Source organism: Vulpes lagopus, chromosome 14, assembly GCF_018345385.1.
Source record: "Vulpes lagopus strain Blue_001 chromosome 14, ASM1834538v1, whole genome shotgun sequence".
NCBI lineage: Eukaryota > Metazoa > Chordata > Mammalia > Carnivora > Canidae > Vulpes > Vulpes lagopus.
Genome location: NC_054837.1, coordinates 22,964,539 through 22,978,493, shown reverse-complemented (window position 1 = coordinate 22,978,493; position 13,955 = coordinate 22,964,539). Strand labels below are relative to the sequence as shown.

The 13,955-nt window shown below is 46.6% G+C and overlaps 1 protein-coding gene across 2 annotated transcripts in view; it reads right to left on the bottom strand.

The window, feature by feature from the left end:
- Positions 1-821: 821 nt before the first annotated feature.
- The window catches only part of FBXO21 (F-box protein 21), a 46,296-nt gene continuing 33,162 nt past the window's right edge, over positions 822-13,955 (bottom strand). For both annotated transcript variants that reach the window (XM_041728699.1, XM_041728700.1), the window contains exon 12: positions 822-4,862. In XM_041728699.1, the coding sequence (XP_041584633.1) occupies positions 4,675-4,862 (188 nt within the window). In that variant the 3' untranslated portion in view covers positions 822-4,674. The remainder of the gene's footprint in view (positions 4,863-13,955) is intronic.

Below are 13,955 nucleotides of genomic sequence, written 5' to 3'. Positions count from 1 at the left end.
CTGCTTCTTTTTCCCAGTGGGAGTTTCTATTGCAGCCGTCTGGCCTCTGAGTCCCTACGGATTGGGTGCCAGGGGGCCAGGGGGAGGCAGTCAAAGTCTAGGTCATGGGGCTGGTCCCCAAGGAGCCGTGCTGCACTGACTCCAGGCAGGACACAGGAAGTGCGTAGGAGAGGTTCGGGGGTGAGGTGCACAGATGAGGAGCCTCCTGGGCACATGGGAGGCTATTACCTGGCCTCCTTTGGAGTCAGGTTTGGGTCTATGACTTGTCTGGTTACTGAAGCAGAAGTGACAGATGTGGCTTGCCCTGAGGCCTCCTCTCCTTCCCTCCCCTGGCCATCCGCTGCAGGCACTGTGGACTGTAGACGGCAGTGTGACCTGTGAGGAGTAGCTCCCAGGGCCTACGGCCGTGCTGTGGCTGCAGAAATGTTTCTGGACTGAGCCACTGACACCGGCAACGTTTGCCATCACAGAGTCTGATGTCACAGAGGCTGTCTCCCTGCGAAGAGGGCACATCTGGCTGTGGGGAGAGAACACCCAGAGCGGACTGGCCACGTGTTTCCATGTCTTCATTCCCAGTCTCCTTGGCGGAATGTGAGTGGCAGTGCCAGGGGCCAACCCCCAGACTCTGTGCACTGAACCCTCCCAGATATATCCCTCCACGCCCACTCCCCTTCGGAGTGGATGGATATGGTCCCAGGATGCTCCCGAAAGCTGCACAGCTAGCTTCCAGCAGACAGATGGCAGAGCACCCCCCGCCAACCCATTCCCCTGCCCAGTGTTAGGTGAGCAAGAAAGTTATTTTGTGTTTGAGAGCCACAGTATATTTTTGGGTCTATTTATTATAGAACTAGCATTACCCTAATACAATCATCGCTAAATGGCCATAATACATTTATTCTATAATTGCACAGAATTTTATTCACCAAAGGAATGTCCTTTCCTCTCAAGATTCTAAGTTTTCAGAACTGCAATGTTTAGAAGTTAAAGTGGCTGCAAGGCAAAGGATAAAACCAGTGCGAGGTAGTTGCTAAAGTTGGCGGTAGTGTGGTTGTCAAGAGCTGGAGCTCAGAGGTCAGATACCTGGGCGTCCCACCAGCCGTCCCACCTACAAGCAGTACCCTCCTGACTCCCCAGCTGTACAGTGGGATGCTGGCCGGCCTGCACCTTGGCAGGGGTCAGCAAACTGCGGCCCACAGGCCAGACTCAGCCCGTGGCCTATTTCTTCACAGCCCTCAAGCTGAGAAGGTCTTCTATATTTTTGACAGAGAACATATGACCGACCTTATGTGGCACGCAAAAAATATTTACTACCTGGCCCTACCTTAGAGGGTTGCTGCGAAGAGTCTAGTTTAGGCCAGTCCTGGCTCAAAGGAAGCTTGCAATACAAAAGAACACATGCAATACAACTGCTGACGTCTCCAGACACAGACTGTCACAGAGCCAAATTCTGCATTTTGTCTAGGTGAATTATTCTCTCCTTTCCCCCAGAACACAAACAGAAAAACATGAAGAGCTACATCTTGATTATTATGGCCACAGGATACTTCTAAATTAAAAAGCTGCTGGTCATCCAATTTTATTTACTTGCAATACGGAGCAAGGAAAACAAGTATTTCCCCTTCCGATGGTAGAAGAAAGCCTAGAGCATGAACGTTGGACTCAATTTAATCTGTTAAGAAAGACTGAGACATTTTAAAATCAGAACAAGATTTTAAGTAGACATTAGAAAATGTAAAACTTATTTAGCAACAGTATTAATGCTGGTTTTCACGATAAAACAATTTTGCTGTGTAAATGCACTTACAATGGAGATCTATCATGAGGTTTAGGGGAGAACACATGAAGCCAACCTTTCAAAATCCAATTAGATGGAAGTTTCCAAACGAGACGCTTGGCCAAACCAGTCTGAGGCCAACGAAGACTAGTTTGGATATAACTGATGTTTCCCAAAGTGCATCTGCAAAACATTGGACCTCGGGGATGCTGCGTGTGTGTGCTGGGGAGGAAAGTTCTAGGGTCTAAGAAGTAGGGAAGACACGGCACATACATTCTCCTCTCATAAAGTCACAATGCACAACAGCACATTCAAAGGCTGAGACCCAGTGTGGGGCAGGAAGCGGGTGACTGGCCCATGTCGGGTCCTCTCCACATGGCACGCAGCAGCGTCACAAAGAACGGGTGTGGCACGTCTCGTAGCTATTACATCGTTACCAACACGTTGAGAACCTAACATTTCTCAAGGCGCCTGCCCTTCTCAATTTACAACACATAGTGTAACATCAGTGACAAGCTGCAACGTTTGTGTTTCAACCATTCCTAGCCAGCTTACAGAACTGACCTTTGGCAGGAACCTACAGAATAAAGGTGCCCTGTGCACTTACCAATGTTAAGAAAAATTCAATAGAGCCAATTTTGTCATGTTTGGATCAGAAGAGAAGCCAGAGACACTCTGCTGTTGTCAAGGCCGGGCTTTCTGTTCCGAAACGAAATTGGGCAGGCCACTTGTGTGGTTTCTCTGGGTTAAGTTCCATTTATTAATCATTGTACAAAAAAATCTTGGCATTCATTTGAAGAGAAATTACTATGTCCAAATATTTAATATTTTAACATTGTGAAAGTTCTACTTTGTTGTAACAGGGCTTTTTAAAATGGAGAAAACTTTTGGAAAAAATTTTAAAAAGAAACTTATGATTTATTAGAGTACAGGAGATCCAAAACACGTTTTTAGAAAAATATAAAGTGCCCAAATACCAACTTACACAGGTGACACAGGCTTCCTGGAGCCAAATGAAGCATTCATGAAGAAACACATTTAAAAACGGTCTAGATACATATTTACATTGGGTCAGTAAAGGTAAAACCATCCTTCTTGGCTTTGATGTTACTCTAAGGAAAATAGGAAATCAAACCAGAAAACCAGCAATTATGACTCAGCATGCTCCAGTTTCTTAGTAATGCATCTGGTTAGTATTACCTCCAGATTAACTAGTTCTCACCTTTAAACGAAGAGTAGTGTTAAGACCCCTGGCCTCAGCAGGCTGGGTGCTGGAAGTGGTCACATTTCCCAGGCAGATCGAAACCCTCAGGCTCTGGATCTGACTGACCAGGGATGTGGACCCTGACGAGAGCTAACTCAGGCTGGCAGGAGCCGGCCGGCCGGACCCTCACCTCTAATAACTGCTTACCAGCCAGCAGTTACTACTAAGTGGTCTCGGGTGGCTGCCCCAAACCTCAGTAATCCCAGGGCTTCCAAGGGGTAAACGAGAGGCGGTCATCAAATTAGGCATGGAAAAACAGCATGCAAACGCACAGAAGGGTGGTGAAGCTGGGCTGGATCACAGCCCCTGAGGCCTCACTCACCAAAGCAACTGGGTTCTTTTCAACTCCGAAAGTAAGGAGGTCCTAACTCCAGAAGTTAGCTTCTACTGGTTCACTATGAATTAACTAGCTTGCTCGAGAATGGGCAGGTGGAGTGGCAGGCATCTGGAGCCGTGCAAGGACCTGGTGGCATCCTCAGGACAGCGGTGCTTCGGGAAGGCAGGACGACACCCCTACCGCCTTCCCTGCTGATCGAACGCTCTTCACGTTAAAGACGTTTTATTTGTTTTTCCACCCGCCACACTCAAAATGGTCTTAGAGTGTTTCTAAGGGATGATGGGGGCATGGAACCTCCTCTTTCCTTTTTAAAAAACTTACAAGTTTCATTATATTTTTCTGATTACAAAGGTGAGAAACCTTCTTGGGTCTTTGCGAAGACCACAGCATACAGTTTCTAAAAGCAAACATTTTAACAACAGATTGTACTTCCTACTGTAAAGAGAACCCATCACTGACTTAAGATCTATTCATGATACTGCAATGACTTTTAAAATTAAAAGGAAATAAAGTAGTTATTTTAAAGGGAGGAATAGATGAACATGGAAAAATCTGTCCATAAAGGCCATTATTATGCATTTGCTCAGAAGACTTTATGTAATGAAAGAGAAAACTAAGTATTCGTAGAGAGATGAGCATAAATCTGAGAGGGACACGGAAGGAAAAGCTATGCCATTCTCCCAACTCAAATAAAACGCCTGAAATCTGTTTCATGTATTAGGACAGATAAACGCGGATGATTCTGACTACCATTAGTCTGTTAATGTCTCCATCTCTCAGATGCAGCCACATCACTCACAGAGTCACCTCTGAATAAGCAACTGAATTCAGGGTAAAATGACAAAGCAGCCCTACTCAGGACCGCACGCGTCCTGCAGAGAAAGTAGAAAGAAATTATTGCCAACATGGAAGCCCCCTCTGTCTGGCAAGTGAAATGTTCTGAGACAGGTGGAGACAGACGTACAGGAAGTGAGCAGGAAGGATGACTCTAAGAGTGTGGACTGTGAGACCTCATGAAGACAGAATGTCACGAACTGTCACCACAGGACAAGCACACAAGCCATGCCACTGAACACAGTGCCGTCAAATGAATTCACTAGTGTAGGCGGAGAGCAACATTGTCTTTGCGGCTGGAGGAGAGCACACGTTATTTAAAGTTGGTAGGAGGCAACCAGCGCTACTGGTTAAGTGGCTTTCCTGGTGGTGTGAATCCAGAGGGATCCGTGGAGACGTCTTCTTCCAGAATCCTGTTCTCCTGGAGGACAGCAGCAGCAAAGGCGCAGTGTCCTCTACTAGACGTTACTCTACGTCCTCCTTCTTCGCACTGTAAATATTCTGCACCGTTTCGTACACAGACTCCAGGTCCTCTGGATACCGGATTTCTAGCTCCGCATTCGGGATGTAGTGAGTGCCGGTAAACTCTGAGAAATAGCGTCCGACATCAGGGTGCGAGATTTCTTGAGGCTCCACGTTATATTCCAAGTTTTCTGTTGGCAAAGAGGCACACGGACATTGCTGTTAAAATGGACATTTCTGCAGCATTTTTAATCCAGAGAGCTTCCTACCTCTCACCCCTTTCATGTGGTGTATTTGACATGGAGGAAAGGGAGAGATGTGTTTACGGAATCTGGAAGAGGTAACAGGACAGCATCAGTGGGGGCCCCACCAGCTCCACACTGAACAGAATGTTCTCCTATTCTCTGACCAAGAGGTCAGCCCCAGCAAATCTTCAGCTGCCTCCGGGGGCGCTGGCAAACTGCAGACCCACCATAGTCCTCTGACTTGATCGCACCAACAGCCACGTGCATGGGACCCAGGCATCCAAGCCTGCCTGTTGTCTGCTGCAGCTCCACACCATGGGGCTCCAAAGTCTCGACCCGCCATCCTCCTTATCTGCTAACAGAGTGCTCCCAATATAGACCACACTTCTCCCTGCCCCCCGCCAGGGCTCCCTTCAATACTGGATGTGTGCTTCTAAAGGCGAGCCACTTGGGGCTCCGTGAGAGGCCGGGGGAGGAGCTGATGAGCGGCTTGCACCTCCGACCTATGCAGATGTGGATTATCACTACTTGTACTGTCTCCTAGGAAACCATGCTACCTCCTCACCGTGCTAGCCACTCTGCCACCAGAGAAACAGGAAACTCCTTCAAAACAGAATGACTAAAACAAACAGATGACAATCCAGGCAAGGTATTTACAAGGCTGAAACCCTTTCAAATCAGGTCTCTCCAAAACACTTTGAAAAGCAGCTCTCCCAAGGGCCCAATGAAAGGAGAGTGTCTTGAGCCCTCCATCCAGAAGCCAAGCCATGTTCCCCACAACCTGGCACCCTCCCGCTCTGACTAGGGACCGTGGCAGTCTTGGTTCCGACTGACACAGAGCCACATTCTGCACAGCCTTTCACTCACGAGAGTCCCCATGCAAGCCTAGCCGATGGCCTCACACACAGTACAACCAAGGGTCCCTCAACAGCTTAGTTAAACATCCTGACATGGCCGTTCAGCCCATGTCTCTCCTCTCCACCCAGAGGCCGTGTATCCCCAGCATCCCCAGTATCAACAGAGCATCTTTCAGAAGCACTGACTTGGCCTTGTGTTGGGAGAGGGGGAAGGAGCTGCATGATTCAATCTGTAACTTTTTTTTTTTTTTAACCACAAGATGGGAAGGGATTTGAAGAAAATTTGTGCTAACAGACTGCAGTTAGGTGAACACACTCAGGTGTATCAGGTCTGTGTTTGATACATACAAACCATGTGCAAAGAGGAACACCATGAGACCATCTTAACCTCACTTAACGAGTAAATAAGAGCACTCCAAATGACCCATGCAACTCACTGTGGTCACCACAGCACATGAATTCCTCCAAAGACGGGCAGTCAGGAAAACGAGTGGCCTGTTTCCCACATGCTGCGAGGAAGAGGTGGTCAAAGCCCACGCTGCTGGACGGTGAGCCTGGAGGCCACATAGTGGGGCCACTCCGTCCACAGTATGGAGTCTTCTTGTTGGACACTTACATCATGCTAGCCACCGTGGCAGCCACTGTGGCAGCGGCCAGGCTCTGGCTACCAGCGCACGTACACCATTCTCCAGGGGGCCCCTGTCACCATTCCCATCTGCAGCTGACACAGCTGGGACATGGACTGAAAGCCCTGGCCCAAGAGGCAACCAGGATCCAAACCCAGACAGTCCCGTTCCAGAAGTGAAGGTGTCAAAGTAGGAGACACAGCACAGAGGGAGGGCAGGGACTCAGGGATAGAGGCGAGGGGACAGGCCTGAGGGCCCATGGCTGCCCTGAGTGGGGAGGACCCCTGGCTGACGGTACTCTGGGGACACAGCAACCCAAGGTTCTCCAAAAGGAAGACTGAGCAGTCTGCGGCCTCTGACAGCTCCTCTTACGTACGGGATCTCTGTGGAGAACTTTATCTCCTTCCCAGTGTACACATTTCTAATGCTGCTACTGGCAGGCATATGGGGTGTAGCCACAGCCTGGTGCCCTACCCAGGGCAGCTGCTGATGGCCTCAGGTTCCCTTGCAGGGGAACGCAAAAGTATGAGATGGAGGGTCTAGACTCTGGAAGATACCACCAAGTGGCAAAAAAAAGCCCTTTTGCTCTGAAGGGACCACAACTGCCTATTATTAGTAGGCAGGATAGAAATATTTAAAAAGAACTCAAATGGGTAACTCAGAACAACTGTTCTGTTGCTAGTGTGTCAAGAGCAGTGGTTCTCAACTGGGCGCTACTGTGCCCCTGGCGAACACTCAGAAATATCTGAAGACACATCTGGTTTTCACAGCAGGGGGCTGCCACTGTCGACAGGTGGGAGGCGGTCAGGGTCACTGCTAAAGAAATGCACAGGATGTTCTCCACCAGAACTGTCTAGACCAAAATGCTGACAGTAACCACTCTAAAGAATTCAGAGGTCTGTTTTAGCATTATTTCTCCCTTCCCCTCTGTTTTTCTGTGTATTAAGCAGCAGCTCCTGAATACTGAGAGGAAAGAAGGGTCAAGGTCAGGTTTTGATCACAGATCTGGAAGGATAATGTGAGCCGGTAGTGGCTGCACAGAATTGTGTGTGGGGGCCCAATGAGAGGCATGAAAACACAGACAGAACGTCCGTGAAGTCACAGGAGGGGACAGCGCAGTCCAAGGGAGTGCCTGTGGTCCCATATTTCCCTACCTGCCCAGGCTCCTAACAGAACAGGAAAGAAAGATCAAAGCGATTTATTTTTGAGAGGGAGAGTGTGTGCAAGCATGAGTGGGGGGAGGGGCAGAGGGAGAGAGAGAATCCCAAGCAGACTCCCTGCTGAGTGCAGAGCCTGATGTGAGGCTCAATCCCAGGATCCCGAGATCAGGACCTGAGTGGAAACCAAAAGCTGATGCTTAACCAACTGAATCAACCAGGCATCCTGATAAAAAGGTTTCTGAGGAGAAAAAATAATGAAGATGGTGACTGTGTATTAAGAGGGGGAAATCCACTAAAAAGTTAGAAAAGGATTTATCTGAAGAGGTAAAATCTCAACAATATAAAACTTAAGTGAGCAAAGTATCAAACAGGGCCTGCTTAGAAGTCCTGGAGAAATCTTCAGTCTTCCCCAATATCCTTGACTTTTTTTTTTTAAAAGATCTTATTTATTTATTCATGAGAGACACAGAATGAGCGAGAGGCAGAGACACAGGCAGAAGGAGAAACAGGCTCCACGTAGGGAGTCCAATGGGAGACTCGATCCCAGGACTCCAGGATCACACCCTGGGCCGAAGGCAGGCGCTAAACCGCTGAGCCACTCAGGGATCCCGCCTTGACATTTTTATACACATAGAAATGTGTCTGGGGACACCGGGGTGGCTCAGCAGTTGAGCATCTACCTTCAGCTCAGGGCGTGATCCTAGGGTCCTGGGATCAAGTCCTACACATCGGGCTTCTCGCAGGGAGCCTGCTTCTCCCTCTGCCTGGTGTCTCTGCCTCTCTATCTCTCGTGAATGAATAAATAAAATCTTAAAAAAAAAAAGTGCTGTCTGCTTATTTTATTTTAAATATTCAGCTACCCAAGAGCACCTAGCTGGCTCAGTTGGTAGAGCATGTGACTCAGTATCAGGGTCTTAAATTCAAACCCCACACATTGGGCATGGAGCCTTTTTTTTTTTTTTAAAATCCACCTACCCGTATATTTAACTATATATAAATACAGTTCTATAGAACTATGGCAAGACCACCTAGAGTCCCCCCTCCCAAGAGGAAATCACTCACTATGAGTGTATCCTTCTAGTCCTTCTTCTGTGAACATACATAGAAGTAGCTAAAATAACTATATCTAAAGAGATTTTGGTATTTTTTCTGTGTGTTTATCTATACAAAACATACTGTAATCATTTGTTGCAACTAGTTTAATTGCAGCTTAGCATTCCAGTTTGGAGACCCCAGTTTACCAGGCAAGTCTTCATGAATGACATCTTTGTCTTATAACAAGAGCACAGACACCTGCATGAGTGCATCTCCAGTGGAGGGACCCAGGAATGGAACTGCTGGGACACAGGAGAATGAGCACTTGAGATATTCACAGTTTAAAACAATCAGCCAGGGTGGCTAGCAGTTGAGCATCTATCTGCCTTTGGTTCAGGGCAAGATCCTAGGGTCCAGGATCGAGTCCCACATCGGGCTCCTTGTGGGGAGCCTGCTTCTCCCTTTGCCTGTATCTCTGCCCCACCCCCTTAGTCTCTCATGAATGAATGAATGAATGAATAAATAAATAGATAGATAAATCTTAAAGAAAAAAATCAGTCATACTGCCATCTGAAATGGCTGAAAATGTATACTCCACTCCCACATGGGGCCTCCGCACACACTTGCCAGCACGTGCAAATTGCCATGGATTGCTCGTGGGTGGAAACGCATTCCTAAGTGTAAGACAAATGATGCAAAGGGGAGCTGATGCTTGGTGAGACATACCATGTACCAAGCATCATTTGAGGCGCTTGCTCATTCTATACGAGACACCTAAGAACTGGATTTTCACATTGCAGTGAATTCCTGGCCTTCCAATATGGGCAGCTAACTTCAATTCAGACCATCTGTGATGTTCACTTTCTGCAGTATCTAAGTACTGGGAAGCTGAGACACGAGGTGCTGCCCCTCCCTGGTGTACAGAACGTGCCAAAGCATGCCCCCTAGTGGGAACAGGAGTTATACACATGCAAGATGCTGTCTACCACCTTGTTTGGATTTAGGTATAATCTAACCTATTGAGAGAAAAATTCACTTAATTATGCAGACTAATACTATTTGAGGATGTCATGCATGCTTGTGGCTTATAATTCACTCTTCAACTCTCTGTGGAGAGCTTATAATTAGGGAAGCATTCATCAGAGGGATCTACTCAAGTTAATAGGATTACATGAGCCAAAAGCTAAAAATTTAGATCAAGAAAAAGTTTAAAAACAAAGCAATCTGATGCAAATAAATTAACCCAAAAATGTTCAAAAACATACTTAAATATGTCTGTTTTTTAACATTTTATTTTTAAGTAATCTCTATACCCAACATGGGGCTCGAACTTACAATCTGGAGGTCAAGAAATGCATTACCAACTAAACCAGCCAGATGCCCCAGTGTTTTTTAAATTGAAATTTAGCCTCTCAAGGTTTCCCACTGGCCAAACATGGGTTAACCAGAATATAAATTGTCTCAAATGATTTTAACACATTGACTAAATAAAAATCCAGGAATTTATGGGAGGAGAAGGGGGGGGGAGAGAGACAGAAGGAGAGGGCTAAGTGAGGAAGGAGAGAGGGGGAGGGTGGCAGGAAAGCTCTTGTTTACAGAAGCAGGAAGAAGAGCAACTGCAGAAAATCACTGTTCTGCAACTGTCGTACAAGAATTTAGACAAGGAGATTCAACAGACGCTAAAATAAAATGAAGGATCACGGTTATTGGGTAACAGGATATTCCCAGGATGTCACAGTGTTAGTTGCAAAGGGAAAACTGTCCCTCACAAGGATCTTAGCCAAGTGACCAAACTCCACCTACCAGCAGTGGGACATTGAACACTAGGGGCTCTGGAGGAGATGTGTGTGTGTCACAAGCACTCTAGCCCAAGATATTAACCTGATCGGATCAAGCCTCCAACTCAGCTTCCAGTCTACAGACAATACAGACAAGGAACCAGTGAAACAGATCCAGAATGTTAGGCAACTTACAAGACCTTTGGCTTGGACACTCTGAAAAGTGAAAGTTACATGAAAAAGGAAGAAAACAAGGTGAGGAATAAGAAACTAACCGGTCTTACTAAGAGAGAACTATGCCTTTAGAGAGGCAGCAACCAAATATGGAATCATGTGTGTGAATTCAGTGTGTGAATCCTGGATGGATCATGATGTGAAAACAAACCAAAAGCTACCAAAGTTACTGGGTGACAAGTGGGAAATGTGATCACTGACCAAGTGTATTAGACAGGAGATCAGTCATTTGTTATGTGTGGTGATGTAACTACAGAGAAAATGCAGAGAATGTCTTATTCTTAGAAGATGAGTGATTCAGCATTTAAGTCATGATGTCTGCAATAGTCTCAAACGGTCCAGCAAAAACTGGAAATTTCTATCTACAGATAAAACATATATGGTAAATGCGAATTAATGGAGGGTGTATGGGGTATTCAATGTTTTGACCATATTTTAAGCATATCTGAAAAATGCTCTTAATCCAAAGTTATAAAAAAAAAAAAAGTTAGCATGTTATTAACGACACACTATTTATATTCATCTCATTATTTTGCACTTCTATTTGTAAGCTTCTCTGAGAGATGTGAGCATCTACTGGGACTCATCCCTGGACAGGCAGACTGGGCTGTAGCTCTGTACTCACAGAGCTTACTGGACTGAGAGCCAGAGTGCTCAATGGGAAACACTGCCAAAAGGTGTGAGGGCTCAGAAGGGGCGGTGTGTCAGGAAGCATTGAGCAAGGACAGATGACCTGATCTGAGCCCTGTAGGGGAGTGGCAGCAGGAAGAAGAGCCTGTTTGTAACGGACAACCACCTGTGTGAAGACCTAGGAGAGGGATGGTCTCCAGGAACAAAGTTCAATCGGCTGGAGTAGGATGGTGGTGGGAACAGAGATGAGGCTGTGAGGGAGGGTCCAGGTCACCTCCAGGCTCTATAGGGGAGTCTGAAAGACGCTGGTGAGAAAGCAGGTACCTGTAGGAAAGGAATGCCTGTGCGCTGGAGGGAGGGGCACCAGGAATGGCCAGCAGCGGATGGAAACATGAGAGACAAGATATTCAGGAAATGGGGTTGGTGTAATCTGCTAACTGGACCGAGGAGGACAGGGAAGCACAGAGAAGTCAGAGATGGTGCTGCAAGAACCCTTGAACCCTCTGAAGACCTCTGAGCACCTTCAAATGCACAGGGCCAGGGCACTTCCTGGACTCTTGAAGCGGCATCCAGCTAGCATGCAGGAGACACCTGGGAAACCATGACCATGGGCTGACAGGACCCCTAGTAGAAGACAGACAGCTCTCATACGGGAATCCTGGCTGCTCAGATTTTCTAAAAGTCCTAGAATTTAAAACTAAAAAAGGTATAACTTGCTAATATTACCCACAATCACTTAGCTTATCTAAGGTTTAGAATGTAAAACTGCAACCAGGTATTAAGTGTAATTTTTTTTAACAAAGTCATTACCGTATGGTAACTTTTAACTTTACATGGCATGCTTAGTCAGATCTGCTGGGAATGAATTCCTGAATCTTCAACACGGACACCAAAATCAGAACATCTGAAACCAAATACCCAGTTTTATCTACTTTCAAAAGTCCATTTTCAAGTTAATCTAAATGCTTCCGGAGATTCAAACTGGACATCTTAATACTGACCCCACCCAAAGGGCAATGAATGCACACACATGGTGGAGCCGTGGACACTGGCATGCAGTGCTGAGAAAGGGACAGTCCCCTTTGTTCCTGGGATATGCTGTGTGACACAGGAGTGGAAATGCTTACCAACTGATCCATGGGGATGCAAAGAGTCCACTGAGTCATTCAATAATTTTTAAATCATTTGTCGGTTTTTAGACATTGTTATTAGTATGATGGTTTGGGTTTGTTTGCTTTTTTTAATTTGAGAGAGCACAAGTGAGCGGGGGGGCCAGAAGGAGAATGAGAGACAATCCCAAGCAGACTCCACAGAGTGCACAGCCTGACATGGTGCCCAATCCCATGACCCTGAGGATCATGACCTGAGCCAAAACCGAGTCAAAAGATAAACCGACTGAGCCACTCAGGCACCCCTATACAATTTTTTCAAAAGTTAGATAAAATCCTTGTCAGCCCTTTCCTCTGACACAGGCACACAAAGACCATTCTCCTACAACTGTCCCATTATACTGACAGAGGTTAAGTAACCTATAATCTCAATGAACAGACTTTCTTTTGATTTTGTATACAATCCCCTCTCAGCTTCTGATAAATTAACATGAATAGGAAACTTTCTAGTCTTCTTGATACTTCTGAGATTTTTACACATCTAGTATTTCTGTTATTGCCTTCACTACCACAATACTGAGTTAGATCAAACCTACCGCTTTAGGTCAGACACAGAAAGGCACGGCAATGAGTTAAGGACACGTCTCTCTGCCAAGGTGCCCCAGCTTCAAAGTTAGTCTGTTAAGTTAAAATGTGAATGAGCCTACGTGCTTCAGTTCCCTCACATAGAACATAAGTATCCTCATGATGATGAGGATAGTTAGGTATATTTCTCGAATGCGGTTAAAATACATTAGGACACTGCCTGTCACAGAGCAGCACTAGATTAACATTCATGGTTTTTTTTTTTTAAGTTTGTTTATTTTTTAGTAATCTCTGTGCCCAACGTGGGGCTCGAACTCACCATGCGAGATTAAGAGTTACATGCTCCGGCAGCCCAGGTGGCTCAGCAGTTTAGCGCCGCCTTCAGCCCAGGGTATGATCCTGCAGACCCAGGATCGAGTCCCATGTGGGGTTCCCTGCATGGAGCCTGCCTGTCCCCTGCCTGTGTCTCTGCCTCTCTCTCTCTCTCTCTCTGTGTCTGTCATGAATAAATAAACAAAATCTTAAAAAAAAAAAAAAAAAAAAAGTCACATGCTCTTCCAAACGAACCAGCCAGGTGTCCCTCACTCATGTTCATTTTGACTAACAAAATGAAAGCTGTGAATGCCTTGACAGGCAGCCATGCAATAAATTCATCCCATTAAAAGGAGGAACAAAGAAAAGGGAGACCCACGCTGGAGGCATTTGTCTCTAATCGGCCTCCGCAGGCTCCAACCGTCCTACTTCAGGAGTGCCCTGGACTAGCACCTATCAGGGCTGGCAGTGGCCCCAAACACCACCAAGTACCTGCTGACCATCAAGGCTCTCAGAGCCAGTGCTGTGGACTGTGGTTCCCCTTGTGGCCACTCTAGGACATCTCTGGGGCTGCACAGCTGGCTATGGATGCCGGAGGCAGCTAGGGTAGTCCCCACAACAGTGTCCTCCAGTTCAGACAGGCCATATGGGCAGGGCACAGGCTGGCCCTCACTGCCTGGAGGGAGCCAATGGTAGGGCTTGGGAAGCATGAC